This window comes from Agrilus planipennis, unplaced genomic scaffold (genome assembly GCF_000699045.2).
Source record: "Agrilus planipennis isolate EAB-ADULT unplaced genomic scaffold, Apla_2.0 scaffold341, whole genome shotgun sequence".
Classification (NCBI taxonomy): Eukaryota; Metazoa; Arthropoda; class Insecta; order Coleoptera; family Buprestidae; genus Agrilus; species Agrilus planipennis.
The window spans coordinates 56,534-84,173 of NW_020439095.1; the positions used below are offsets into that span (position 1 = coordinate 56,534).

The 27,640-nt window shown below is 35.2% G+C and overlaps 1 protein-coding gene across 1 annotated transcript in view; it reads left to right on the plus strand.

Moving 5' to 3' along the window:
- The first annotated feature begins 2,439 nt into the window (after positions 1 to 2,439).
- Positions 2,440 to 27,640, plus strand: part of LOC108741897 (spectrin beta chain, non-erythrocytic 1) — a 34,044-nt gene continuing 8,843 nt past the window's right edge. Inside the window, exons 1-22 of the mRNA XM_025977462.1 lie at positions 2,440 to 2,627; positions 9,690 to 9,865; positions 11,471 to 11,755; positions 11,818 to 12,204; positions 13,100 to 14,724; positions 14,794 to 15,055; positions 15,123 to 16,135; positions 16,198 to 16,435; positions 16,502 to 16,641; positions 16,703 to 17,654; positions 18,206 to 18,328; positions 19,580 to 19,928; positions 19,995 to 20,432; positions 20,491 to 23,282; positions 23,333 to 23,563; positions 23,625 to 24,107; positions 24,177 to 24,442; positions 24,506 to 25,395; positions 25,464 to 25,857; positions 26,370 to 26,421; positions 26,479 to 26,771; positions 26,835 to 26,980. Coding sequence (XP_025833247.1) covers positions 2,609 to 2,627; positions 9,690 to 9,865; positions 11,471 to 11,755; positions 11,818 to 12,204; positions 13,100 to 14,724; positions 14,794 to 15,055; positions 15,123 to 16,135; positions 16,198 to 16,435; positions 16,502 to 16,641; positions 16,703 to 17,654; positions 18,206 to 18,328; positions 19,580 to 19,928; positions 19,995 to 20,432; positions 20,491 to 23,282; positions 23,333 to 23,563; positions 23,625 to 24,107; positions 24,177 to 24,442; positions 24,506 to 25,395; positions 25,464 to 25,857; positions 26,370 to 26,421; positions 26,479 to 26,771; positions 26,835 to 26,980 — 11,554 coding nt within the window. The 5' untranslated portion in view covers positions 2,440 to 2,608. The remainder of the gene's footprint in view (positions 2,628 to 9,689; positions 9,866 to 11,470; positions 11,756 to 11,817; positions 12,205 to 13,099; positions 14,725 to 14,793; positions 15,056 to 15,122; positions 16,136 to 16,197; positions 16,436 to 16,501; positions 16,642 to 16,702; positions 17,655 to 18,205; positions 18,329 to 19,579; positions 19,929 to 19,994; positions 20,433 to 20,490; positions 23,283 to 23,332; positions 23,564 to 23,624; positions 24,108 to 24,176; positions 24,443 to 24,505; positions 25,396 to 25,463; positions 25,858 to 26,369; positions 26,422 to 26,478; positions 26,772 to 26,834; positions 26,981 to 27,640) is intronic.

Below are 27,640 nucleotides of genomic sequence, written 5' to 3' on the forward strand. Positions count from 1 at the left end.
GCTAGTTTAAGAACTTTTAAACAGATATTTGACCTATTTCGTAATCAGTTCAGGTTCCAATTGCAAATCAAAAATTCCACTATCCAAAGTGAATGATTTATTTTATCAACGCACAGTTTTTTTGCTGTATTTAATTGAAGAGGCATTTAAAACATTTAATTAATCAATTAAACTGATTGAAATGTATTTATACGTTCCGATATTTGTTCTTTCGCCTTACTTTAAATAAATATTGCATGAGAAATATATTTCTGTCGACATTATTCTTGTAACAAAATAAATTGTGTGCATTTACCAATATTTATTTTGTTTATCATTTGTTTACATTATAATTTGGAATTTTATAAAAAAATATATCACAGTTTTCAAGAATTTTGATGCACATGATCTATTACCCAATGATTAACGTACGTATTATTAATAAAATAAAGTTACGTATACTTACTTAACTGTGGGTGATTAAACATTTAGGTATAATCTATTTTTAAATTTTTATAAAATGTATGTACTTAGGTTTTGTGATCATCTCTTTTTAGGGTTTCGTCCGTCTGTCTGTCACCAGGCTATATCTAATGAACCGTAATACTTAGACAGTTGAAATTTTTACAAATGATGTATTTCTGTTGCCGCTTTAACAACAAATCATCATCATCATAAGGTCGTCAGTCCTAAGACTGGTTGGACACGCTCCTCCATTCTTTCCTATCCTGCGCTAATCTTCGCATTTCGCTAAAACTAGAGCAACACCGACATCCTTAAGTATTTGCAAACCGTAATCTAATCTAGGTCTACTGCTACCCCTCCTAACATCCGTTTCTGCCTCTAATATGTCTCTGACCAGACCTTAATGCCTGAGAAGGTGTCCTACCAACCTATCTCGCCTACTTTTTATTGACTTCCATAGAGTTCTCTGTTCTTCTAACCTCTATCCACGTTATTCTTATCATCCGCCTATAACACCACATTTCGAACGCTTCTAACCTTTTCTTTTCCGCCACGCCCACTGTCCATGTTTCGCACCCGTACAGCGCCGTGCTTCAATAACAACAATTACTAAAACAGAATAAAATAAATATTGAAGTGGGGCTCCCATACAACAGACATGATTTTTTTGTCGTTTTTACAGATAATGGCAAGGAACCGTTCGTGCGCGAGTCCGACTCGGCCGGTTTTTTTAATTTGAATGCCAAAGTTTCAAAAATTATTCCATGTAATGGCCCAAATAACCAAAATATTTGACAAAATCTTATAATGTTATATAGTAAGCATAAGCAATTCTTGTATAATAAGTGGATATCCGAAAATGGCTCTACGGATATTGACAAAATTGACGGGTTAGGATTTCTTAATCCAAAAATTTGATTGAACAAGGTCCAATTTTCTGAAAAACTAATTTCCACGCAATTATTATCGGAAATAATTATTTTTACAGCGTTTACTACTGACTTAAGTAAAACATATCGGGTATGCACCCCATATTGTATATATACCTAAGAATTTATTTTGGAATGACAAATTAAATACATATGTGTTTAGATAAGAAGACATCGACTCTTATCGTATATACCACATTGTAAAACATACAAATAAACGTATCTACCATTAAAATTTTAAATGCCGACGCTAATTCGTACAAAAACCCGACTCTGACATCTCTTTATTATTATCATATGTACACGCAGTTGGTTTTGCAAAGAGATTAACGTTTATTTTCCATAATTGCAGGCCACTTAAGTCTGCACCTCAGAGTAAGTCATTAATTCATAATCATTGCTTTGATTAAAAATGATGGATACTTAATTTGCTTATGGGATCAAGTTTAAAATAGTAGTTATCATTGTGTTAATTAATTTTAAAAATGCAAAAAATTCAAATTTTTATGACAACGCAAAAATTACAATTTTCGAATTTGCCAGTCATTTGGTAGTTTTGCCTGGAAAGTTTTCCGGGAGTTTTGAAAATTGGTAATTTTAAAAAATTTAAAAAGTAGGCCATATAAAATTTCTACAATGGTTTGCTAGAACTGCTTTTTTTAATGTGATGTTTTCGATACTAAGAGGACAAGAAGTCACACTAAAAAAATATGGTGGAGGTGCCGACCTTAAAGATGGCATATCTATCAGACATTCAAACTTTCGATTTTCAACTGTGTTATGTATTATATCAATTTTCTTATAATCTAAGCACAATCTATATTCTGCTATGGATACATAAGTACATATATCAATTATTTTTTTTGCCTATTCCGTCATTTTTGTAATCTGTTAATGCAATCAATTTACAATCAGACATAACGCAATAAGTAAGTACAAATTTTTCGTCAATTATCAGAAGTATGCTAAAAAGCGAGCGATCCCATATCTCGGTAAACTGCTGATAACGATTTGATAACGTGCTATCTAAAGTTGCTTACATTATGAATGTATTCTTCTATTTAATCTACTTACATTGCACAGCGTTCATTTTCCTAACAATGTTTCTTAAGGTTGTGTTTAATTATGTCAGTGTAAAGTGTACATATTCTGTACGTGTAATTGGATTTATTTAATGTGGTGCTAGTATTATTAGGGTGACGCAAAATCACTTTACATACAATATTGTGGAAATTATGCGCAGGAGTCCGTACGGTATGTTATTTTGTTATAAATAATACGTGTTAGAAAATAGTGATTACAATACTGTACTAATACGTTACAAATCGCAGGACGGCTCATACTTCTTGCTATTGAGAAAAATCTAGTACCTAGTCATTAAAAATGTAGTTTTTGATATGAAATGGAAAAAAAATTGTTCAAAACAAGTTCTGTACGTCTGTATGTACGTACTCCTAGCTTTTTTTATTAGAGTCGAGTGCAAGCCAAGTAAACGAAATTTTTATCACTATATAACCAGTGCCGTCTTTAGTGGGGGAGGGGGGAGCTATAGCCTTATAGATAAGAGACCCTGTTTTCATTAGACTAATTTTTGGTAAAGGTCTAGATGATGGCCCCCACCCCCTTTGGGAATCGAAAGCGAAGATCTTCCCTACCGCTGTACCATAAAAAGTTTGTGGTGGTCTCATCCCCATAAAAAGTTATGGAGGTTAGATGATGGCAGGGGGATCGAAAGAAGGTGATCACCTGAGTAAAACCCCATAAAAAATTTACGGCGGTCTCACCCCCATAAAACGTTATGGGGGTTGAAAGTTGATTACTTTTATTATTCATACACTATAATGCAAATAAAATTCAATAAAAGAATTATTTTCAAGCGGGTGGAGGTGGGGGATCGAAAGAGGGTGGTCACTTGAACAAAACCCGATAACCTAACCTAACCTAAAGATATTTAAATAATGTTNCTCAATATTTTTATGTATTTTTAATTAGTTTTACCTTTGAATATTGTTTAAGAATGACTATAAATATTTACATGCCTAGAAATGTATAAAGATTGGCATATTCATTAACTTTGAACACCCATAACTTTTTAGTGAGACCGCCACGAACTTTTTATGGTACAGTGGTGGGGGAGGCCTCCTCTTTCAATCCACCCACCCCCACCCCTTCGCGGGCGTGGGCCATCATCTAGACCTTTACCTAATTTTTTTTTTAATCTCAATACTCAATACAATTTTTTAGTAGCGGTTAATATTTTAATAATTATCAAGCATTAATGCAAAATCAATTCAATTTTATTCCACTACAGATTACCGTAAGTTAGTGAGAAAAAAAATTTTTGCTCTTGCCGGGAATCGAACTTGGGCCCCAGATCACCACTAAGCTACAGCAGCAACAACGATGAAACGTACTGGTTAGGTCCCAGAATCGTCGAAACCATCCTCGTAGTTTAATGGGACGTGTACTGGTGCGTAAAGCCGGGGACTCGGGTTCGATTCTCGACGAGGGTGTGACAACAGCAACAAATTTTGATTGTATAGTTTTATGAGATTCATAATCTCTAATCGAGTTTTGGTGGCTTTTGTTTGGAGTTTAACTTTCACCGTAAAAATCGCACGCGCACGACAATTATTATTTTTCATACCTGCCTGTATGACTCAATTTTGATAACATCGATTACTGCCTATCTGTAAATTTTATAAATATTCAATTATCTGTACCTTCTATCCTCATATTTTTTATAATATTCATTTATCAGTATCCTCTATGCACATATTTTTTATTTTGAAATTGATATATCTCTACTTATCTTGTATACGTACACTCCGAAAGTTACCTGCTGCTTATTTTTCAAAAGATTTGAAAGGGTTTTATGGACCAATAATTTAGTTTAACGAGTTCCAATATCGGATAATTTAAAAATAGTGAAGTTAAAAGATTTTTAGATCGAGATTCGATTTAAAGTTGTCCCATCGGAAAAGTTGTTTTTATGCAATTTTAATTCAAAAACTGCAATTTAAAAGTTCATGAAGTTGGGTGAACTTTGTGGTTATTCTTTTATTATCATGGTGTACCCACCAATTTAATGCATTACTTTCTAAAAAGTGCGTTTATTAATAACGTAAAATATAAAATAAACAAAGTTGGTATAGGGATCCTGACCAGTATCGTGTTACATTGTGATTTCGATCTTCGATCTTCTTCGTCTCATCAGCAGGTCGGACACCGTTTTATGAATTACTACAAATAGCGTAGTGAACGCCATCTACAAAATATTACTATATTTGGTGATGCTCGACGCGATATATGAGTCCATAAGGATATTGACTTGTCGAAGTGAATCCACGGCGTAGCTACCCCTACGTGGTAGACACATAACCAAACAGAACAACAATGTTCATTATGTCTTGCACTCACTTTATAGTGAGATTTTTCTCTCTGTGGAGCATTTTTGAATTCCACAAAATGTAGCAATAATTTGCAGATGGCGTTTATTACTCTATTTGTAGTAGGTAATTAATAAATACATATATACTACTAAAAGTATAACAGTTAAATTGTTATCTACCAATTTTGTCTCTCTAGGTTGATAGCTGTTAACCAGTATGAGATGTTTTAAATTGTTTAGTTTTATTTTTAATAACAGTTATATAGCCAAATTAGGTTTTACTGTGCTCGTTTAAAGGTCACTAACTGTATGAATGAAATAAAAAAACTCAGGAAATTCAAAAATTTTTGTAATTACAAAAAATATGCCTCAGAAAATTGTTTTTTATAATTCATACTGTCAAAGTTGCTCCATTAAATCGATATCTATTAACCAAAATTTTTTAAAGCCACTAAAGATTATAAATCTATTCCCTTGTCTCATGCTAAAATTATACACGTTTATCTTATTTTGGACCTACGGATTTTATTGGGGGGGGGGTTATGTTGATTACTGTCAGTAAAGTGTAATTTACTTAATGGCAATTAAGTAGTAGTACTTATTTGGATTTAAAAAACGATTTCATGTACATTTTCAATAAATTGTTTATAATTATGTAGGTACTAAAAAAGTATATCGATTATAAAATAATATCTGTAACTGGGGCATCTACAATAACGTAGGTAGAAAAACTACGTCGTGATAATTAATACGTTTATATACGTGTATGATTAAATAAAGTTGATCTGACATCACAAGAGAAAAACTTGATTAAATTACGAAATCGATTTTCTACTATGAAGGGGAACGAACCTCGCTCTAAAAATCAGCTTTATACAATACCCAATTATCCTAGTTAGAAATGTTAAATTATTGAAAACCATCCGACATTTCTGTATTTTATTAGGTGCCCACTATTGTTTCTCTTTTGTTTTATTTCATTACGAGGCCTCTACATGCACGTGTATAATAACAATAAAGAGCCTTACGTAATTATTGTTGTGATACAACACACTCTGGGTCTTTTATACTCGGAAAAATGGCTCAATGATCTCCACTTATTATTTAGCAATAGAACTGTTACAAATAATAATTGTTTTTATTTTTGAGAAACAAGATGTCTGCAATTAATAAAACATCGATGTGTCAAAACGAACGTGAAGAGTTGTTGAAACATTATGTGTTTGTTCTCACTAAAGATGCACCTGAAAACCCACGCGGTTAATGGTTCATGTCTTCGTTCTGGCTTGGCTGACTTTCTATTAAATACCACCCTTACGAACGTCCGAAACCACATTAAGTCCCGTTCAATAACTCGTTTAAACATTAAACCACTTCGTTGGCGGATTTTCAACGAGAGGGTTGAGTTGAAACAATTGAAACAAGCCTATTGGGATCCGTCAAATGGGCATACACCATCTGGTGGCAAAATTTATAACTCGAATGAGGGAAAAATTTACATAGGAACTGTGCACGCAAATTGTAAAATTGTTTATTAAAATAATAAAACACGTTAAAAAAGTAAAAATTTTTTTGATGATGGAGTCGACGAAGTTTTCTTCTAAAGTTAAATCAAATAAAAAGTTAATATGTTCAGTGAAAAGCTGCAATAGCACTTCAGACATAGATCTTCACTCTTCACCTACATTAACTACTTTCCAATAAAAACTAACCGTTTTATATATGTAAAAAATATATTCGGAAAATTAGAGAAAAAAGTAAACTAATAGAAGCTTGGATGAAAGCAGTAGGTATCAAAGAAGTGAATTCCGGAATAAAAATTTGTTCACGTCATTTTAATGCACATGATTATATTTCAGCAAGTATTTACCATCAGCCATAACCTTAATATTTAAAACTAGAATCATACTAAAATTATAAAGTGAGAAATTATTTATTCCTGTGTAATTGATTTAACACAATTCTAATGATACGATATAAGTATTTTGAGGTTAAGAACCTACCTGCTGCAATACAACAAAGTTGCAATAATGTGTTTGCAACGTTCTCTTAAATCGGCTTTGCACGTGCAAGTCATTGATATGATATTGCTTAAATCACCCAGAATCACCTCACCAATTATATAACGTGAATCACTTTTTAAATCCGAAGTTTGTAAAAAGTAGGCAGTAAACTTGACGGAATTTGAAGGCTAGCTTCCGGATTTGTTATTTCCGAATTTTATAATGTGATTGGCATTAAAAACACGCTCATCTTCAACGAAATTTCCTTTCCGAGACTTTGTGTCAGCCCAATCACATATTGTGTCAATACTTATCATTTTATCGTAATTTAAAAACTTGGAAATTGCACGGTACACTATAGGAACTACGATAAATTTTCCCTAATCGGCGCCATGTTTTTAGGCTCCTCCCATTTGACGGATTCGAATAATGTTCATAAACATTATAAGTCTGCTAGGTGACGAAGTTATACTTATAAGTTATCGTTATCAAAACCTGATATGCTAACAAGTGACAGAAATTGTTACAGTTCGGTCATAGTGATGTATTATTCTTCACAAGAAGAAGTAATCACGAAAACTACATCGAAATAACACATAATTTAGTATAGTAATCAGTAAATAATACTAATTTAGGTCAACAATCTATCCCAATACAATCCTAATTCCATTTTTTTCTAGGTAGGTTTTTTGTTATACTTATCAAGTTATTATTGTTGGTGTTTGTTTTTTTCTGGTAAAATTACCCTTCATTGCAGGGTACTCTGTGTCATTATCCGGTACTCGGCCGCACCCTAAAAAAAATACCGAATCTGCCGCGTACCGAATCCAAACCGAATATAGTTGGGACAATCAAAATTGGCAATGTCCTTAATAAATTATCAGTGAGAATGGACGTATCTTCTTTCTAGTTTCCACTTGAGACTGTAATCATTTGCTGTGTTTTGAACACGCCCTTGTTAAGTTAGGAAATGCTTCATGAGTAGTACAGGCAAATTAAAAAAAGAGATAACCGAATAATAGTAAGCGATGCAATGGTTAGAGATTGCCACGAAAGTCAATCAGGGTCGGCTTTATAACTGTCTGGTTGGAATTCCTGAGAATGTTGAACTTTGAACAAGTCCGACCCTGGCAACATGCTCAAATTCTGCTTGTCTGCATCTATTTCTGTTACACATTAATCAGTGTAATCTTATTCCTTTTTCTTTATTAGTGTTCGCTGCAATTCCTACCTGACATCTCTTTTCTATGTTTACTATTTTATTATCAAAGTAGGTGTTCAGTCAGCAACCGTTCTAGTCTAGTTAGTAAGTTGAAAGAAGAAAGTAACTACGACACTTTTATTGCGGACTATGCCAATTTTGAACGTTTCAACTATACCTGGCCTATTTCTAGTTCTCACTAGCCATTGAAGGTTCATCTCCTGCGCTGCAAAAATTCAAAACGTCCTGACCTGGAAATTATACGTATTTTGTGACTACAGTGGACCATCTAAGAAGAAAAGAATATTAAAACTTTTTGTGTTGCAAGCTGCAACATTTGATAGTAGCATATGTACATATTTTTGTGCTTCTGATAAACAAATTTTATGTAGACCGCATTGGAGATGCACTTTGATTTTTTATGTTTTATCAGGTGCCCTTTAATCCAAAACATCAAAGATTTAAAGCCGCATGAAACGGTTAGTTAATGAATTAATAAAATTATAAATAAATCCTTGTTTCTTAAGCATAAAACTGATATATCCTCGTTACTATCTGAAAATGTGTATGCATTATCATTTATTAATATTAGTATACATGGAAGTTTAAAAATAAAATTTGATAGAAATACATAGAATGTTGTAGACATTATATCACAAGGTTCTTGAAAATTATTGCTGGTGTTTATTAAATGCTGCAAAAAAACGACCATTTTCGCATAACTAGAACTAGGGTTGCCACCTTTTCAGGCTTTACATAAAGTATTTCTCGACTAAATGGTTCAAAAAAAAGTACTTTTTTGTTTTTAAAAACATATTTTTTGTCACTCCTAGCAGCCAGTAACAAATTGCTGTCGCTCTTAAATACATTAATAGCCTCTAAACATGGCAAACAAAGATTTAAGTAAACTAAAAGTTCATTTTTAATTAGTTTTAATGAAGCTTTATTCCTGTCGTCCCGCCACTTTGCGTTCATAACAGACAATACTCTTTCTGCAAAAGTGACACTACTTTGAACAGATTTGGGAAATCAGGTTGTTCCGTACTTAAAAACATTCTCAAAAATATTGTATTGTGCAATATTATTGATGTAAAAATACTCTGAATTTCGAATAATCGCTTATAAAATTACGATGTTTACTTAAGGCCTTAAATAAAGTATTTTTGTGTACTACTTTATGTGTCTTGTAAAATATAACGTACGCACAGTCGAAATAGTGTACAATACTTTATAATAAAGTACGGGTGGTAACCCTAACTAGAACCCAAAAAATAGCTCTGTCTTGTTTTCGTTTGGAGCACCCTGTGTAGTACCTATAAAGACGACAAAAAGTAAATTAAAATTGAGAGAAAAGGTCGCTTGCTTTTGTTTTACAATAGATATATTTATTGTAACATAAACCTATATTACACAAGCGAATAGAAATATTACATTAAAAATGAAGTTAAAATACATGGGACCTTTAATTATATAGACGCCATAACAATGTATTTCGTCGTAAGTGAAAGTGTTCATGTTTGGTTTTACTAGTATGACTAAAAATGAAATAAAAGTATTTTACAATTGTTATCAAGCCATTCGTGTTCACGTAACAATTACGTTTTAAACATTTTGATAAGAAACAGAAATAGAGTTATCGCATACTCTTGTTTTGAAGAGCAGCTGCAGTATCTTATAATAATTAGAAATAAGTTGTACAGCTACCGTTGTGTTTTTTCCAGTGGGCCCTGTACATTATGAGCCAAGAGGTCCTCCAAAAGTCCAAGTTCGAACCAGCATGAGCCAGCGAGATGAAGTGCAAAAATTTGAACAGGGCCGTATTAGGTTCCTGCAAGAAGAAAGGCTTCACATACAAAAGAAGACCTTCACAAAATGGATGAATTCTTTCCTCACAAAAGTAAGACTAATTTATAGATTTAGAAATCATGTGGAAAATAATCAATTTGAAAAGGCATTTCGTGAGATTTCGTAAGACTAATAAGGGCGTGACTTGCCTATGGCTTTATTTAATAGGAGTATTTATTATTGTGTAACATAAACTAATTATTGATATTCCCATTTTTATCATTTAAATTTATTTTTGAATAATTTATGCAATACGTATGTATTTTTGGTAAATACAGAACCTCCCAACTATTAGTGCAAGTTAAAATTAGATTCAAAAAGTGCGTTATTTTTTTATTTTAAATTTGAAGTAAGTAGTATAAATAATGTTTTGGTTGAGGTACTTCTTGTTAATGTTTGTGATAATTTTCAATGGATATTTAGTATTTAGCATTATACACCGCAATAAAAAAATGCCCACTATATACTTATATCGTAAAATAAAATTAACTGCTGCATGACTGTAGACGCTTAAAAAAAAAAGATAAAATTGTTAAGATTTATTTGCATATTTTTTCCATTTTATCGCTATAAATTAATCAAAATATTGCCGTTCCGTTTTAGACCTGTAATAAATTAATATGATTTTATTGCATATTAAAACACATTGACCAGTCGTTTAAATTTATGCTTCTAATAGTAAAGATACCTTGAATACACTGATTGTTATCGTTTTGTTAGAGCTAAGGAGTGATCCGCGAGGGAATTATCATTTCAGCAAATATTGTTTAATGTTCTACGTAAAATATATGTACACTTGTTTGTAATCTTTGAAGAACCAAACAAAGAAAAGTGCTCATACATTTAGTGTTCACTTATATGTATGCAGTATGTAGGTAAAAAAAGGTATCAGAAACAACACGAGTACTACTATCTCAGTTAATAATAAGCCAAGAAGTTTTACCCTTTTTTGCCAATGACTTTTGTTTTTTAAATAGATAGCACTTGATTTAGGACTTCCTACCTAAGAAAAAGTAGGGAAAGAGCGAATATAAAGATAGGAGACGAAAAATTAGAAGAAGTGGCTGATTTTAGATACCTATAGGAAGTCAGATAAGTGATGGTGGAAGGAGTAGTAGGGATTAAAGCAGATGATAGCGCAGGGTCGTGTCGCCTTTAATAAAAAGAAGTCACTTCTATGCTCGCGAACGGTTAATTTAGAAATTCGAAAAAAGTTGTTAAAGGTATATGTTTGGAGCACGGTATTGTACGGGTGCGAAACATGGACAGTGGGCGCGGCAGAAAAGAAAAGGTTAGAAGCGTTCGAAATGTGGTGTTATAGGCGGATGATGAGGATAAGGTTTGGAAATCAATAAAAAATAGGCGAGATAGGTTGGTAAGACACCTTCTCAGGCATGAAGGTCTAGTCAGAAACATATTAGAGGCAGAAACAGGAGTTAGGAGGGGTAGAGGTAGACCTAGATTAGATTACTGTTCGCAAATAGTTAAGGATGTGGGTTGATCTAGTTTTAGCGAAATGCGAAGATTAGCGCAGGGTAGGAGAGTGGAGGAGCGTGTTCAATCAGTCTTAGGACTGACGACCTTATGATGATGATGACCTAATGCAGCATTCTTATTCAAATTCAAGCGTAGAGAGCAATTTTTTACTTTTTTTTAGGCTCGCATGGAGGTAGAAGACCTCTTTGTCGATCTTGCCGATGGCAGGAAACTTTTAAAATTGCTAGAAATAATTTCTGGTGAAAAATTAGGAAAGCCGAATAATGGTAGAATGCGGGTCCATAAAATCGAAAACGTAAACAAAAGTTTATCGTTTCTCCACACGAAGGTCCGTCTAGAAAGTATCGGTGCTGAAGATATTGTAGACGGCAACCCTCGATTAATTTTAGGTTTAATTTGGACGATTATTTTAAGGTTCCAGATCCAAGAAATCGAAATTGATGTGGTAAGTGAAGCGACACCGTATTTTTCGTTTATTTTTTCTGTAACTTCATGGCCCCTTTTTAGGACGAAGAAAATGAAAGTTCGGAAAAGAAATCAGCCAAAGATGCGCTGTTGCTTTGGGCGCAGCGCAAAACTTCGGGTTACCCCAACGTCGAAATTACAGACTTTTCTGGTTCGTGGAGGAACGGTTTGGGCTTCAATGCCCTAATCCATTCTCATCGACCGGATTTGTTTGACTTCAATAGCTTAAATCCAAATAAACATATCGAAAATCTGAACCACGCCTTCGACGTGGCTAATAACGAACTTGGCATACCTCCACTTTTAGATGCAGAAGACATTGACAACAGCAGACCTGATGAAAAAAGTATAATGACTTACGTAGCTTCCTATTACCATACATTTGCCAGAATGAAAAACGAAGCCAAAAGTGGAAGGCGAATTGCAAAGGTAAATTTCAACCCCAAAATTATAAAATGTGATCGAAATAAATATGTAAGGTGATATTATAAATCAAAAATAATTGGTAAAACCACTTATTAGGGCATTGATAAAAATAACTCGTTGTGTTTAAAATCTGTTGAGCTTAGAATAATGAATAAAATAATTCGAAGTGGTCCGTATTCTGTCGAAACTGCCAGACGCAGATCGCGATTTCGATCTTTTTGGATCTCATCAGCGCGTCGCAGGCAGCTCCGACAGAACACAGCCCAACTTTTACCTGCTGTCTTAACAGTGCGTTTTAGAAAATACTACAAATGGCGCAGTAAACGCCATCTGTGGCACGATGCTACATTTTAGGATTACGTATGCTCCAACAAGGTTCACTTGTGTGGATATCTACTTGCTGAAACGAACCCCGCCGTAACTAACCTCAACGTGATAGACACGTTACCATAATCGAATAAAATAATTCGAAGTGGTCTGTATTTTGTCGAAACTGCCAAAGAGCTGCCTGCGACGCGCTGATGAGATCCAAAAAGATCGAAATCGCGATCCGCGTCTGGCAGTTTCGACAGAATACATACCACTTTGAATTATTTTATTCGATTATGGTAACGTGCCTATCACGTTGAGGTTAGCTGCGCCGGGATTCGTTCAGCAAGTAGATATCCATATATTTAAATGGACCTTGATGGAGCATACGTAATCCCAAAATGTAGCATCGTACTACAGATGGCGTTTTGCGCGCCATTTGTGGTATTTTCTTAGAATAATGACTTCGAATGGTTTGTTAAAAATTAGTACTTACCTTTAAAACTTGCAATTTTGAGGGTAAGTCATTGAAGAAATTGCTTTTTTTGACTACCGGGCCACAAGTTTCATATTATTTTTTAAACTCCAGATTGTAAGTCAAATGGCAGAGGCAGATAATATGAAACTAATCTACGACAAACTTACAACTGATCTACTCGAGTGGATTCAAGCTAAAGTCTTGGAATTAAGTGATAGAAATTTTCCTAATTCTTTAGAAGGAATTCAAAGTCTTCTTGTATCTTTTGGACACTACAGAACCCAAGAAAAACCTCCAAAGTATAAGGAAAGAAGCGAAATAGAAGCACTTTTCTTCCAAATCAACACCCAACTGAAAGAATTAAGACAACCTGCTTTCATTCCAATTGACGGAAAGATGGTCCAAGATATCGAAAGAGCATGGGAAGCTCTGGAAAGAGCAGAACATAGTAGAGAAGTAGCTTTGCGAAGTGAATTGAGGAGGCAGGAAAGACTGGAACAATTAAATTATAAGTTCGAAAGAAAGAGCATCCTAAGAGAGGGGTATCTTAAGGAAATGATCCAAGTGTTGTCGGATCCCAGATATGGATCAAATCTAACCCAAGTCGATGCTACAGTTAAGAAGCATGAAGCTATTTCCGCTGATATTTTGGCCAGGAAAGAACGGTTCCACGATTTAACAAACATGTGCGAAGAATTAGTGAGAGAAAACTACAAAAATGCTGAAAGAGTAAAAGCCCGTGAAAGTGAAACGTTAGAAAAATGGCGACATTTATTACATCTCCTTGAAAAACACAAAACCAATCTGAATAATATGGGCAACGTGATGAGCTTGCTTAGAGAAATCGATAGTGCCTTGACGACTATGGTCGAACTAAAGTCAGAATTGTCATCAAACGATACTGGAATCCATTTGCTGGCAGTCGAAGAATTGTTGCAAAAGCATGCACTTCAAGAACTCCAAGTCACTTCCGTGGGGGAGTCATGTAGAAGGGTGCGTCGATTAGGAGACATTTTGGCATCTCAGAATCCTAGAGAAGAAAAAGTGATCAACGAGAAAATTGATGAGATGGAAACAGCTTATCAAGAGCTACAAGAAAGTAGTGCAAAAAGAAAGGTTCTGTTGGAAGATGCAAGAAACTTCTTTCAGTTTTTACAAGATCAAGAAGACGAAGAGGCTTGGATTATCGAAAAGCAATTCTTATGCCAAACGGGGATCATTGCTAAAGACCTGAGAGGTGTTCTAAGTCTCTTACAGAAACACAAATTACTACAAGACGAAATTAAAATGAGGAAAACAAAATTCGATCGTCTTTGTACTATTGGAAAACAACTTATCACCGAAAAACATCCTCGTTCTGCCGAAATTCAGCAACGTTTCGACTCTACCAATAAAGAATGGAACAAATTGGAAAAACTGGTTGCCGAACGTGCCAAACAGCTTAACGATGCTGCCGAAGCTTATCAGTTTTACGCTGATGCAAACGAAGCTGACTCCTGGCTAAACGAAAAGATGTCCATTTTGGCGTCCACAGATTATGGGTCAGATGAACCAAGTGCACAAGCACTTCTCCAAAGGCACAAGGATCTCGAAGGCGAACTTAACGCCTATCATGGAGACGTACAAAGTTTGAACGCCCAGGCTGAAAAACTGATTGCGGCTGGGATTTCCAATCTGAATCTCGGTACCGAGACTGAAGTGAATGGACCTGTTGAAGAATGGACCCATGAAATTCGGTAAGAATGACACGAAAATTAATAAAAAGGTAATCATTAGGTTAATAAAGCTTTATTTTTTTATTAAAGATTGGTGCCTAAAGAAGTTTGGGAAGAAGAACCTGTGGAGAAGATCGAACACAAAACCCACGTTGAAGAACGCAAAGTGCCACAAGTGAAAGCCCTTTATCCTTACACCGGACATGGATTTTCTATGAACAAGGGCGAAGTTATGTTCCTCTTGAACAAAAGTAACCCAGATTGGTGGAGTGTTCGTAAAGCTGACGGTACGGATGGCTTTGCCCCCGCGAATTACGTCGTTGAAGTTGAATCTAGAATTATGCATATTCAGGTAAGTTTCAATGTAACTCTGTAAAAATTAATATTTTATTGAACTATTGTTCTATTTTATATTTAAGGTGAGAAAACCTGAAAAAGTAACGGTAATGCAAAAAGTAAAAAAGACCAAAATGATAAAACAGAAAATACCAGTGAAAATTGTTAAGCCTGTGAGTCACGATGCCAAAAGAATGAGCGACGATAACGGTAGCGTTCCAAAAAGACAGAAAAAAATTAACGAAACGTACGACAAATTACAAGAATTGGCCACCAAAAGACATGCACTTCTCGAGGACGCGATTCGACTCTACCAATTTTACCGAGAGTGTGACGATTTTGAAAAGTGGATGAAGGACAAGGAGAAACTACTTGCGAGTGACGATCCTTCTGAGAGCGTCGAACAGGCCAAACGCAAATTTGAGAAATTTTTAACAGACTTGTCAGCAAACCATAAGCGAATAGAAGTTTTAGATGCGGAAGTGCAAAACTTTGAGGACCAGAACCATTCACAAATAGACAAAGTTCGAGCAAGACAAAGACAAATACATTCCTCCTGGGATCGTCTCAACAAACTTAAGGCACTTAAGGAGCGTAGTTTAGAAGGTGCTAGTAGTGTCGAATTATTCCAGAGAACCTGTGACGAAGCCAAAGACTGGATGCTAGAAAAGATGACCCAGTTGGACACTGCAGAGCTAGGACCTGACTTGAAAACAGTACAAGCATTACAACGACGTCACCAAAACCTCGAAAGGGAATTGGCTCCTGTTGAAGAAAAAGTTAAGAGAGTTACTTTACTTGCAAGTTCCGTAAAGAAAGCGTATCCTCAAGAGCTTAAAAATGTGGCCACAAGAGAAGTTGAAATAAACGGTCTATGGAAAAAAGTCAAAGATAAAGCGATGGATAGAAGAAATAGACTTCAGAACGCAGTTGGCCATAAAATATTTGATAACAGTTCCAGAGCGTTACTTGGTTGGGTGGCTAATGTAAAAGATCAATTAAATGCAGATGCATCCGCAAGAGATGTACAAACCGCCGAAAACTTGCTAAAGAATCACAAAGACCTACACGAAGAAATAAAAGCACACGAAGACGAGTAAGACGTTGTTTTATTTTCAGTAATTTTGTTAAAGTTAATAATTTTTTCGTTTTGTTAAGATTTGCTGAAATTACCGATTTGGGAAATAAACTTCTGAAGGCAAATCCTGGAGCCACAGATGTAGCTGAAACCTTGGATCGTTTAGCAGCAGAACATGAAGCCATACAGAGAGGCTGGAACGAGAAAGAAAAATGGCTCCAGCAATGTCTTCAGCTTCAAATGTTTAACAAAGAAGCTGACAATATTGATGCTGTCACTTCAAGTCATTTGGCTTATTTGGAATTCAACAATCTTGGAGTGAGTAAAATTTTGTGCTCTTTAGTTTGATAAGTCATAACTTGATTATTCTGCTTTTTTCTTCAGGAATCTCTGGATGAAGTGGAAGCTATTCTAAAACAACATAGAGCCTTTGCAAATACGCTTAACGCACAGGACGAGCGTCTCAAAGCCCTTTCTGATAAAGCTGACGTCCTCATTGCTGAAAACCATTATGGAGCCCAAAAGTAACTATTAAGGCATTAACATATTGTTGATTTTGAATAAAAAAAATTATAATATTTTCAGTATCGACGATAGACGCCAACAAGTACTGGAGCGTCGACAGAATGTGAAAGATCTGTGCCAAGCAAGAACCTACGCGCTAGAGGCTTCCAAAAACTTCCAAGAATTCCGTGCAGAAGTAAACGACTTAAGAGCTTGGCTAAACGAAAAGCTAAAAACTGCTTCAGACGAAAGTTACCGAGACCTTAGTAATCTTGAACGGAAACTCCAAAAGCACGAAGCTTTCGAACGAGAACTAAGAGCGAACGAAGGTCAACTTAGAACCGTTAACAAACTGGGTCAAGCTCTTATAGCTCAAGATAGTTATCAAAAAGACGAAGTTGCAAAAACCTTGCACAGCCTAAACGAAGAGTGGAAGCAATTGGTAGGAATCTCCTTAGAAAAAGGAAGGAGACTTAAACAAGCCATCACAGAATATGACTATAACGTTTCCATCGAAGATGTCTACATGAGATTAGAGGTCATAGAAACTACCATCAGTCACGCCCCAGTTGGAGACGATCTAAGATCATGTAAAGATCTGTTGAAAAAACACGAAACTATTGAAGCTGAATTGAGCTTGTGTAAAGCAAGAATCGAAGAACTGCTTCTTCAGAGTGACGAAATGGCACAAGAAGGACACTTCAACGCCCACAAAGTAAACAAAAAGGCTTTAGAAGCGAAAGCTAAGCTCGCAGATTTGGACGAACCTGTAAAAAGACGTCGAGAAGAACTAGAAGAATCTTTGAAATTCTACAAGTTCGCATTTGAGGTGGACTCAGAGTTACAATGGATAAAAGAACATTTTCCTGCTCTTGGTTCGGATAGTCTCGGACAGAATTTGCATCAAACTCAAACATTATATAAAAAACATAACAAACTTGAAGCAGAAATTTTAGGACATGAGCCCATTATCACGAAAACAGTAGAAAATGGGCAAGCCCTTGTTGACGAAGACCATCCTAGGAAGAAAAACGTATGTATTTACATTTACTACGTTTTATATTTATTTATATCCACAATAATATGACCCAAAAATATTAGTTTGTATGAATTTGTTTTCTTATCTTCTACAGTTTTCTGCGGAAACAATTTTTAAAATGTGGTAAGGTAATTGAGTGGCATAATATTGACTTTATTGTTATTTTTGTTAAACAGCATGAGTCGTGTATACCTTAAGGTGTTATTCTGACAAACACTATAATTATTGTGCTTTTTTCTGATGTAATGTATTAAAATGTTTTTTTTTTTAATTTTCTTCAACAACTATGTCAAGTTTGCAATTGAACTTAATGTTATCTCAATTGTGGCTGTAAACTTTATTTCCATTTTCTTTTTTGTAATAGTTTTAAGTATCTAACACATTGCTTTCGTTCAAAACTGCAACCATAACCATCTTCAATAATCTTTGGTTACAGTTGATCAAATTTGTTAAATTAAATTATTTTATTTCCTGTATATCTTGCAGTTGTCGTTTTAATTTAAATTATTATATTCAATGTCATTAATATATATCATGAATTTTAGGTTGAAAACTTATGTAAACAATTGTTACAATATTGGGAAGATCTTAACAATAACGTAAAATTACGATCAGCCAAACTGGAAGAAGCTCTGAAGGCACAACAATTTTTCTTCGATGCAAATGAAGTAGNGGTTATGTAACGTTTTTTTTTTTTTTTGGTTTGTGAACACAAACAAAACCCACAAATTTATTTAATGGATAAAAACGGAACTTAATTTCGTCGTCAACTAGTAAAAAAAATAAGGTCGTTAGACCTATTAACCTACTTATAACCCACCGAACGGAGCTTTTATTAATGCGAAACTAATTTAGGGGAAAGTCCACCGCCATTACCAGCCAGCGAACCGCCTAATAATCACACAAGTCGAAGGTACACATTAGAAAACAGTGGAGACATTCATGGTTAGTCAAAAGAAATTTCAATTGCATGTGCTTTACTACTTTTTTCTTGTCTTTGCCTAACATCACTTTATAATACATTACTTTTTTCCTGAATTATTCTACACATAGGTACTTCAACCATTTGTTAGACTGACGCAGATTTGTCTACAGAACTTAAAAAATAGTAAATACATTAATTTTTTTTTACACCATAGGTACATTTTCAAGAGTTCGTACAGAATAATCGTATAAAATGAAATTTATAGCTAATGTCTTCTAAAAGAAACCGTATAAAAATTCATTTGTAGGGATATTACTGTTTGGCTTTTCGGTAAAATTAATAAATTAATATTTTTCTTAGAATTTTGTCTGATGATTATTATCAAAACTGGATCAAAAAGAAAAGTTATTTTGTATTTGTTATAATCCTTATTAATGAAAAACACTTGCACACAATAAAAACACTTAGAGTACACACTCGATGGCGTAAACATAGCATCACGCATAATGTGAACAACATATTATGTGACCACCGTATACCGTGAACATTCATTAACGTGAAGAAATTGATAACATGAACAGTAATTGTTGTTTTTTTTCTGTTCACACTATCGAGTGTCTACTGTATTTCTTTATTTGCTGGGATACCGCCTTTTTAATTTATTTTTCTCTGTGAATGCTTTTTATCTCATTTAATAACACATCATTTTTATACGTTTGTTGTTTATACACTTTCGGTGCATGTAAAGGTACTTGTGGGTATTTTTTCAGCGAAGAAATATGAATAACTATACTATAGGTATAGTGAATTCCCTAACGTATTAATAGTTAGATGTGTTTTATATTAAGTACGTCGTTATAAGTATTCAAAAAAGAATAGTGCATTAAAGTTCATTTTTAATTATTAAAAAAGGTACCCATTTCATCTAAGCTAGTTTTACTCATGTATACTAAAACCCAGTTATAACAAATCAAATATTTAAAATTAAAAAACAAAATGTTGTTATGAATTTAGAGAAAGATGGGATAAATTGTGGCAGCAAATTCACAATCGTGAAAGACGACTTTTGGCAGCCGGTGAAATTCACCGTTTCCACAGAGATGTAGCAGAATCTCTATCCAGGATTCACGAAAAGAGTGCAGCATTGGGTACCGAACTTGGGAGAGATCTAAACTCAGCCCTTGCTCTTCTTCGAAGACAGGAGGCTTTTGATAATGAATTGGTAGCTCTTGAGGCTCAACTCCAAGTTCTTATTGACGACGGAGTGCGTTTACAAAACGCTTATCCAAGAAACAAGGAGCAAATACAACAGAAACAAGAATTAGTCATAACAGCATGGCAAGGTGTGTACAACAGTTAATTTTACCATTTTAATGTTTCATATACATATATCTAATTTCTGAACATAGGCCTCAAAGAAAGGGCGGACATGCGCAGAGATAAACTTCAAGCTAGCGTTGATCTTCAAAAATTCTTGGCCCAAGCACGAGATTTAACGAGTTGGGCATCCGGTTTACGAATCGCCATGAATGCAGAAGAGAGTGTCCGTACTCTGGCGCAAGCGCAAGCACTGAAAGCAGAACATGACGCTTTAAAAAGTGAAATCGAAGCAAGAGAAGAAAGTTTTCAAGCTGTTGCCGACATGACTACAGCAATGGCACAAACAGGGCACGATGCAGCTAACGAGGCAGTTGAAAGATGCACAGCTTTGCTGCAAGAGCACGACAAACTCCATGCGGCATGGCAAACAAAAAAGACACGCTTAGATCAAGTGATAGATTATTTATTCTTCCTTAGAGATGCTAAACAGATAGAAAATATTTGTAATACACAAGAAGCAGCATTAAGTAAGTAGTTAATATTTTAAGAAGCTAAGTAGCACTGTGATCTGTTTAATATTCTTAGGTGGCACTGATCTTGGAGAAACTGTGGATGAAGTAAGCAACCAGCTTAAGAAACATGACGCTTTCGAGAAACTTTTCAACACTCAAGAAGAAAGAGTAGATCAATTACTGAAATCTGCAGACAAACTAATAGCCCAAAAGCACTTTGAAACTCCTCAAATCTCAAGTAAAGTAGCTGATGTTCAGCAAAAACGGCAACGAGTTCGACAACTTTGCATGCAGAAACGCCATCAACTAGAAGACGCCCTTCTCTACGCTCAGTTCTTAAGAGACGTTGGAGACGCTCAAGCCTGGATTCACGAGAAGCAAAAGAAACTGCAATCCGAAATTAAAGTTGGAGAAGTCAATAGTTTGGACGATAAAATGAAAAAATTACAAAAATACCAAGCGTTTCAAGCAGAAGTCGCAGCTAACGAAGGCAACATAAAAGAGATAAAATACAAAGGTGAAACATTAGTACAAAAACGTCATAAGGCTACTCCAGATATTAAACGACAACTGGTAGATCTTGATCAAACGTGGAATCAGCTTATTCACGAAGTTGAACTGAGGGGAAAAGGTTTAGAAGAGGCTCATGATATTCTAGAGTTTAATAACCAACTCGATAAAATGGAAGCCTGGATTCGGGACAAAGAAGTCATGGTTCAAGCAGGGGATATTGGTGTAGATTATGAGCATTGTCAATCACTACAGCGCAAATTAGACGATGTAGACAGTGACATGAGAGTAGACGATACCACAATAAAAAGTATCAATGGTCTCGCCAATAAACTACTTAATCAAGGTCACCAGGGTGTACAACAAAGAAGAAATAACTTCATTAAAAAATGGCAAAATCTACAAGGTGCTCTTGGCCAATACAGAGAACGTTTACACGGGGCTTCAGAAGTTCATCTCTTTAATCGTGACATTGCTGATACTTCAGAAAGAATTAAAGAAAAAATATTGTCTATGGAAAAGAATGATCCTGGAAGAAGTTTGACTACAGTAGAAACGGCGCAACGCAAACAAGAGCAGCTGGAAAGAGAATTAACAGCTGTGGAAAATAAACTTAAAGATCACGACAAAGAGGCTTATAAACTTAGTCAAAAATATCCTGAAAATGCAGAACACATACAAGAGAAACTCGAAGAGTTACTCCAACAGTGGAACAATTTATTAAACGTAAAAGACAAGAAACGCCAAGATCTCGACAAAGCCCATACAAAACAAAAGTTTCTCGCTGAAATTAATGATTTGGATCTTTGGGTTATGGAAATTATCAAACGTATGGAAAACCAAAATAAACCCAACAGTGTAGCAGAGGCTGAAGCATTACTAGAGCTTCATAAAGAAAGAAAAGCAGAAATTGACGGAAGACAAGAAACCTTCGAGGCTCTGACTGAATTTGGCTTGAGTTTGGCTAAAAGCAACGATCACGAAGTAAACCAAGCAGTAGAAAAACTGAAGGAATTAGACGAACTCCTTTTAGACGCTTGGAAGAAACACCTTCAAGATTTAACTCATGCATATCAGCTCCAAGAATTCAAGGAACAGGCAGATCAATTAGACAGTTGGTTAGGTTCTAAAGAAGCTTTCTTGAACAACGACGATGTGGGAGAAACGCCAAGGGCAACCGATGCTTTAATAAGAAAACATCAAGACTTTGAAAAGTTATTAAATCAACAACTCAATAGAATTGACGATTTGGAAAAAGTTGGAGAAGAAATTTTAGCCGACGTTAATTATAATAACCAAGAAGTGAAAACACGATTGGATTCTGTTTTGGCCAGAAAGAGTCGTCTTATTGATGCAACAGAAGCCCGCGGTCAAAAATTGGAGGATTCTAGAGCCTTACATCAATTCAGAAGAAACATACATGACGTCGAAAACTGGTTAACACAAAAAATTCAAATTGCTAGTGACGAATCTTACAGAGATCCAAGCAACATGCAAAGTAAAATTCAAAAACACGCCGCGTTTGATGCTGAAATTTTGGCCAACCGTAACCGTATTCAAGCGGTATTAACCGAAGGAATAAACTTAATTAAAGAGAAACATTTTGCAAGTGAAGAAATCCGTATAAGAATCGACGATTTGGAAAACGATTGGAAACATCTCCAAGAAATATCGCATCTAAAAAGGGAACGACTTAATGATGCCTACCAAGCTCTTCTGTTTGACCGCGCGTTAGACGAATTTTTGGCATGGTTAGATGAAGTTGAAGCTCAATTGAAGTCTACAGATACAGGAAAAGACTTGGCAACGGTGAACAACCTTCTAAAGAAACACTCAGTTTTGGAAAACAATGTTCAACAACATTCAGAAAACTGCGAGGCAATAAATGAAGCAGCTGAACATTTTGTCAAAAACGGTCATTTTATGGCGAATGAGCTACAGGAAAGAGCTCAAGATGCAATCACCAGGTATCATCAACTCCAAGAACCTATGCAAGAAAGGAGGGATCATTTGGAGGCTTCATATATGTTACACCAATATATCAGAGATGTGGATGACGAACTACAATGGTTAGTAGACAGAGAACTTCTAGCTTCGTCTAAAGATTTAGGCAACAGTTTAACGACTGTTCAACATCTTCAGAAAAAGCATTTGGCTCTAGAAGCTGAACTATTATCTCGTGAACCTATAATAAATACATTGATAGCCAGAGCAGGACAGCTAACTAGATCGGGTCATAATGCTGCTCCTATAATCAATCAAAAAGCTAAAGAACTGAAAACCAAACTCGTCCAAATCAAAGATCTTTCCAGTATTAGAAAGCTGAGATTACAAGATGCCCTTGAAGCACAAACAGTTAGTAACACTATTTTTTATTTTTCCTTAAATAATATTACAATTTTTAGTATTACACCGAAGCAGCTGAGGCTGAAACTTGGTTGAGGGACAAAAGGCCTTTATTGGCCTCCAAGGAAATTGGAAAGGACGAAGATTCAACCCAATCACTTCAGAGGAAATTGGAAGGGCTTAGTTGCGAAGTTGAAGCATTTGAGAAAAATGTCGAGCGACTGGAAATTATCGCAAAGAAGTTGATCGATAGAAAACATTTTGACAGTCCAAATGTATCAGCAAAACAAGTAAGTTTATTTTTATAGTATAAAAATATTTTTAATATACCATGTGTTAATTTTTCTTTAGAAACAAATAGAATCACGATTTGATGAATTAAAAACTTTACTTAACGAACGAGAACAGAGACTTGTCGAAGCTTTAGAATACTTCAACTTCATTCGAGAGTGTAACGAATTACAAGAATGGATGACCGAACAACAAGTGAAGGCCGCATCTGAAGATTATGGTACGGACGTAGAACACGTTGAGCTTCTTATTAACGCTTTCGAAACGTTCCTCTCGAGTCTCAATAACAGCGAACAAAGAGTACATAACTGCGTCGATGGTGGTAAAAAACTAATCATGGTCAATAACGAACACAGTGATAAAATAGAAATGAAGGTAGCTGAAATACAAGATCAATGGGACGATCTTATAGAGCTTGCCCAGGCACGACATGACGCACTCCTCGGAGCGAAACAAGTGCATTTATTCGATAGGACTGCTGACGAAACAATAGCATGGATTATAGAAAAAGATGCAACTCTGGCTTTGGAAACCTATGAACAGGTAGAGAATATTTTCTCTTATTGTTAGATTCCTGTAATATATATAAAATGATATATATGTACATTGTAGGATTTAGAAAGCATCCAAGCTTTGATAAGAAAACATCAAGCCTTCGAAACGGAGTTAGCCGCGGTGAAAGAACAGGTCGAGGCAGTTTGTAAAGAAGCTAAAAAGTTAAGTGAACTATTTCCTGATGCTGAGGAGCACATCGAAGTAAAAAAAGAAGACACATTATCTTCTTGGGAAGAATTGCAAATCAAAGCAGAACAAAGACGAAATAATCTTCAAGAAGCAGAACAATTACAAACTTATTTCGATGAACACAGAGATTTAATGTAAAAATATCTAAACACTAATTGTTTTTTTTTTTTTTCAAAACTATTTCAATTACTTTTTAGGGCTTGGATAAATGAAATGCTGGCGAAAATCACTGCCCCAGATCTGCCTCACGATGTTACGGGTTCCGAACACCTAATAGAACGTCATAAAGAATTAAAAGCGGAAATTGACGCTCGCGAGGACTCATTTGAAAACTTCTTCAAAGTTGGTCGAAGATTAATTGCCGAAAATCACTTCTTATCTCAAGAAATTCAGGATCGTATCAATATTCTCAATCATCGCTGGAACCTTCTCCACAGAACGTGGCAACAAAGAAACGTAATCTACGAACAGCATCTTGATGTCCAGTTGTTCAAACGTGAAGCAAACAATTTAGAGAACTGGCTGCAGGTACGCGAAGGAAATCTCAAGGATGGAGTTTACGGAGAGAGCATTCCTCAAGTGGAAGAACTATTGAGGAAGCACGACGACTTTGAAAAGACCATTGAAGCTCAAGAAGATAAGTTCGCCGCTTTACAAAGACGAACACTGGTTGAAGAAGCTTTTGCCCGGCAGAAAGAAGAAGAAGCCAGAGCCCGACAAGCCGAGAAAGAACGATTGGAGCATGAGCGTATAGCCCAGCGGAAGCGTCTCGAAATGCAGAGGATAACGGAACAGCGACGTCTAGAACAACAAGATCGCAAGGAAAGGCCAAAAGAAATTCATGAAGAAAAGATGAATGGAGCTCCTTATGCCCAAGACAACGAAAAGAGCAATTCTACGTCCGCGTCATCTTTAACCAAATCAAACTCAGTGGCTCACATGTTTGGTGACAGAGTTCGAAAAGCGTCAGATGCTAACGTTAAAAGGGCAGAAAGCATGAAGGTTTCTTCCATTGCAAAACCAGTTAAGAAAACGCCTTCCTTCAACACGAAAAGAAGAGCGGGATCTTTCAGGAGCAAAGCAAGCGGTAAGAGAATTATTGTTTGTATAAAATTGACAAGTATTTTATGTATTAAATAATAATTTATTATGCAGAGGTAGAATTGCCTCCTGTAGAGATACAAGCTTTTCTGGAACGAAAACAAGTATTGAGCGCAGGTGGAAAACGAGCTCAAAACAGAGCATGGAAAAACTATTACACCGTCCTTTGCGGGCAACTTCTGTGTTTCTTTAAAAATCGAGACGATTTCGCGGCCAGCAAAGCGATTTCGTCACCCGTAGGAATTCACAACGCCATCTGTACCGTTGCCGATGACTATGTTAAAAGAAAACACACGTTTAGACTGGTGACACCTGAAGGGTCCGAATTTTTATTCGCCTGCAACAACGAGGCCGACATGCTCGAATGGGTGGGAAAGATCAGATTCAGGGCCAAGTTACCTCCAAGCCAACAGCTAATTAATTTTGAAGTACAAAAGGTAACTTTTCTGTTTATTTAACTTTTTTTGTATATTTGTCTAAATTTNGCATTAAGTAAGTAGTTAATATTTTAAGAAGCTAAGTAGCACTGTGATCTGTTTAATATTCTTAGGTGGCACTGATCTTGGAGAAACTGTGGATGAAGTAAGCAACCAGCTTAAGAAACATGACGCTTTCGAGAAACTTTCGTTCAAAACTGCAACCATAACCACTTTGGTTACAGTTGATCAAATTTGTTAAATAGTCCATTATTATTTGTACTGTCTTTCCAATTTTATTTCCTGTATATCTTGCAGTTGTCGTTTTAATTTAAATGATTATATTCAATGTCATTAATATATATCATGAATTTTAGGTTGAAAACTTATGTAAACAATTGTTACAATATTGGGAAGATCTTAACAATAACGTAAAATTACGATCAGCCAAACTGGAAGAAGCTCTGAAGGCACAACAATTTTTCTTCGATGCAAATGAAGTAGAATCATGGCTCAATGAAAAAAGTGAAGTTTTATCGAGTAGGGATTACGGAAGAGATCGTGATGCTGCCACAAAATTGCTTACAAAACACAAGGTAAATTAAATAAAAAGGAATAAAAATTTCGTGATAACGTTGACTTAAATTTTTCAGGCTTTGGAGCTGGAGTTGGAAACTTACAACGGAATAATTACGGAAATGGGTAGAGGAACTCAAGCTCTAATCCATTCTGGCCACCCAGAATCGAAAGCTATAGCTGAAAGGCAAGCTACTTTAGAGCACATGATCCGTTCTCTTCAACGTAGGGCTGCTGTAAGACAACATAGACTTATGGAGTCCTTGTTCAGACACGAATATTTCTTAGAATCAGAAGATCTAGATAGATGGATAGCTGAACAACTTCAGCATGCAGCATCTGAAGATTACGGACAAGATTATGAACATCTGTTGGTAAGTTAACAACGTATTTATTAACTTATGACTGGTTTTTTAAATACAATTTTATTTAGCTTTTACAAACAAAATTTGACGATTTTAAACATAGAGTGGAGGCAGGAACTGAGCGATTTAATCAATGCGAAGATCTCGCCCAGAAACTTATCAATAACGACAGTCCTTACAGCAAAGATATCGAGAGGAAGCAAAAACAAATCGAGTAAGTGTCTTTCATATACATACATAATTATAGTATAATTAGTGATTAATCAATGTACATACATACATACATATATATTTAGTATTATCACTCTTTTAACTGTCCTAAACATAGAAACTGCTTAATAGGTGTAGTGTGGTTGTTACATAATGTACAGCTTTTTAAAAATTAAGTTTTGTTTTGCTGTTTGGATTATTTATTAATTTCTTATTTTCAAGTCTTTTGTGTAGGGTTTCTTGTTCTTTTTTAATTGTTGTTTTTAATCATATACATACATAATTATAGTATAATTAGTGATTAATCAATGTACATACATACATACATATATATTTAGTATTATCACTCTTTTAACTGTTCTAAACATAGAAACTGCTTAATAGGTGTAGTGTGGTTGTTACATAATGTACAGCTTCTTAAAAATTAAGTTTTGTTTTGCTATTTGGATTATTTATTAATTTCTTATTTTCAAGTCTTTTGTGTAGGGTTTCTTGTTCTTTTTTAATTGTTGTTTTTAATCTACTAAACGCTTGGTTTCCACATTTTATTTTACTAACAGTAACGAGGCTGAGATATCCGAAGTTTCCACAGAAGTAGCCAATCATCATGAACAGTTAACGTAAGTAGCACATTGTAAGAAAGTATTTTTATTTGGAATTCAAC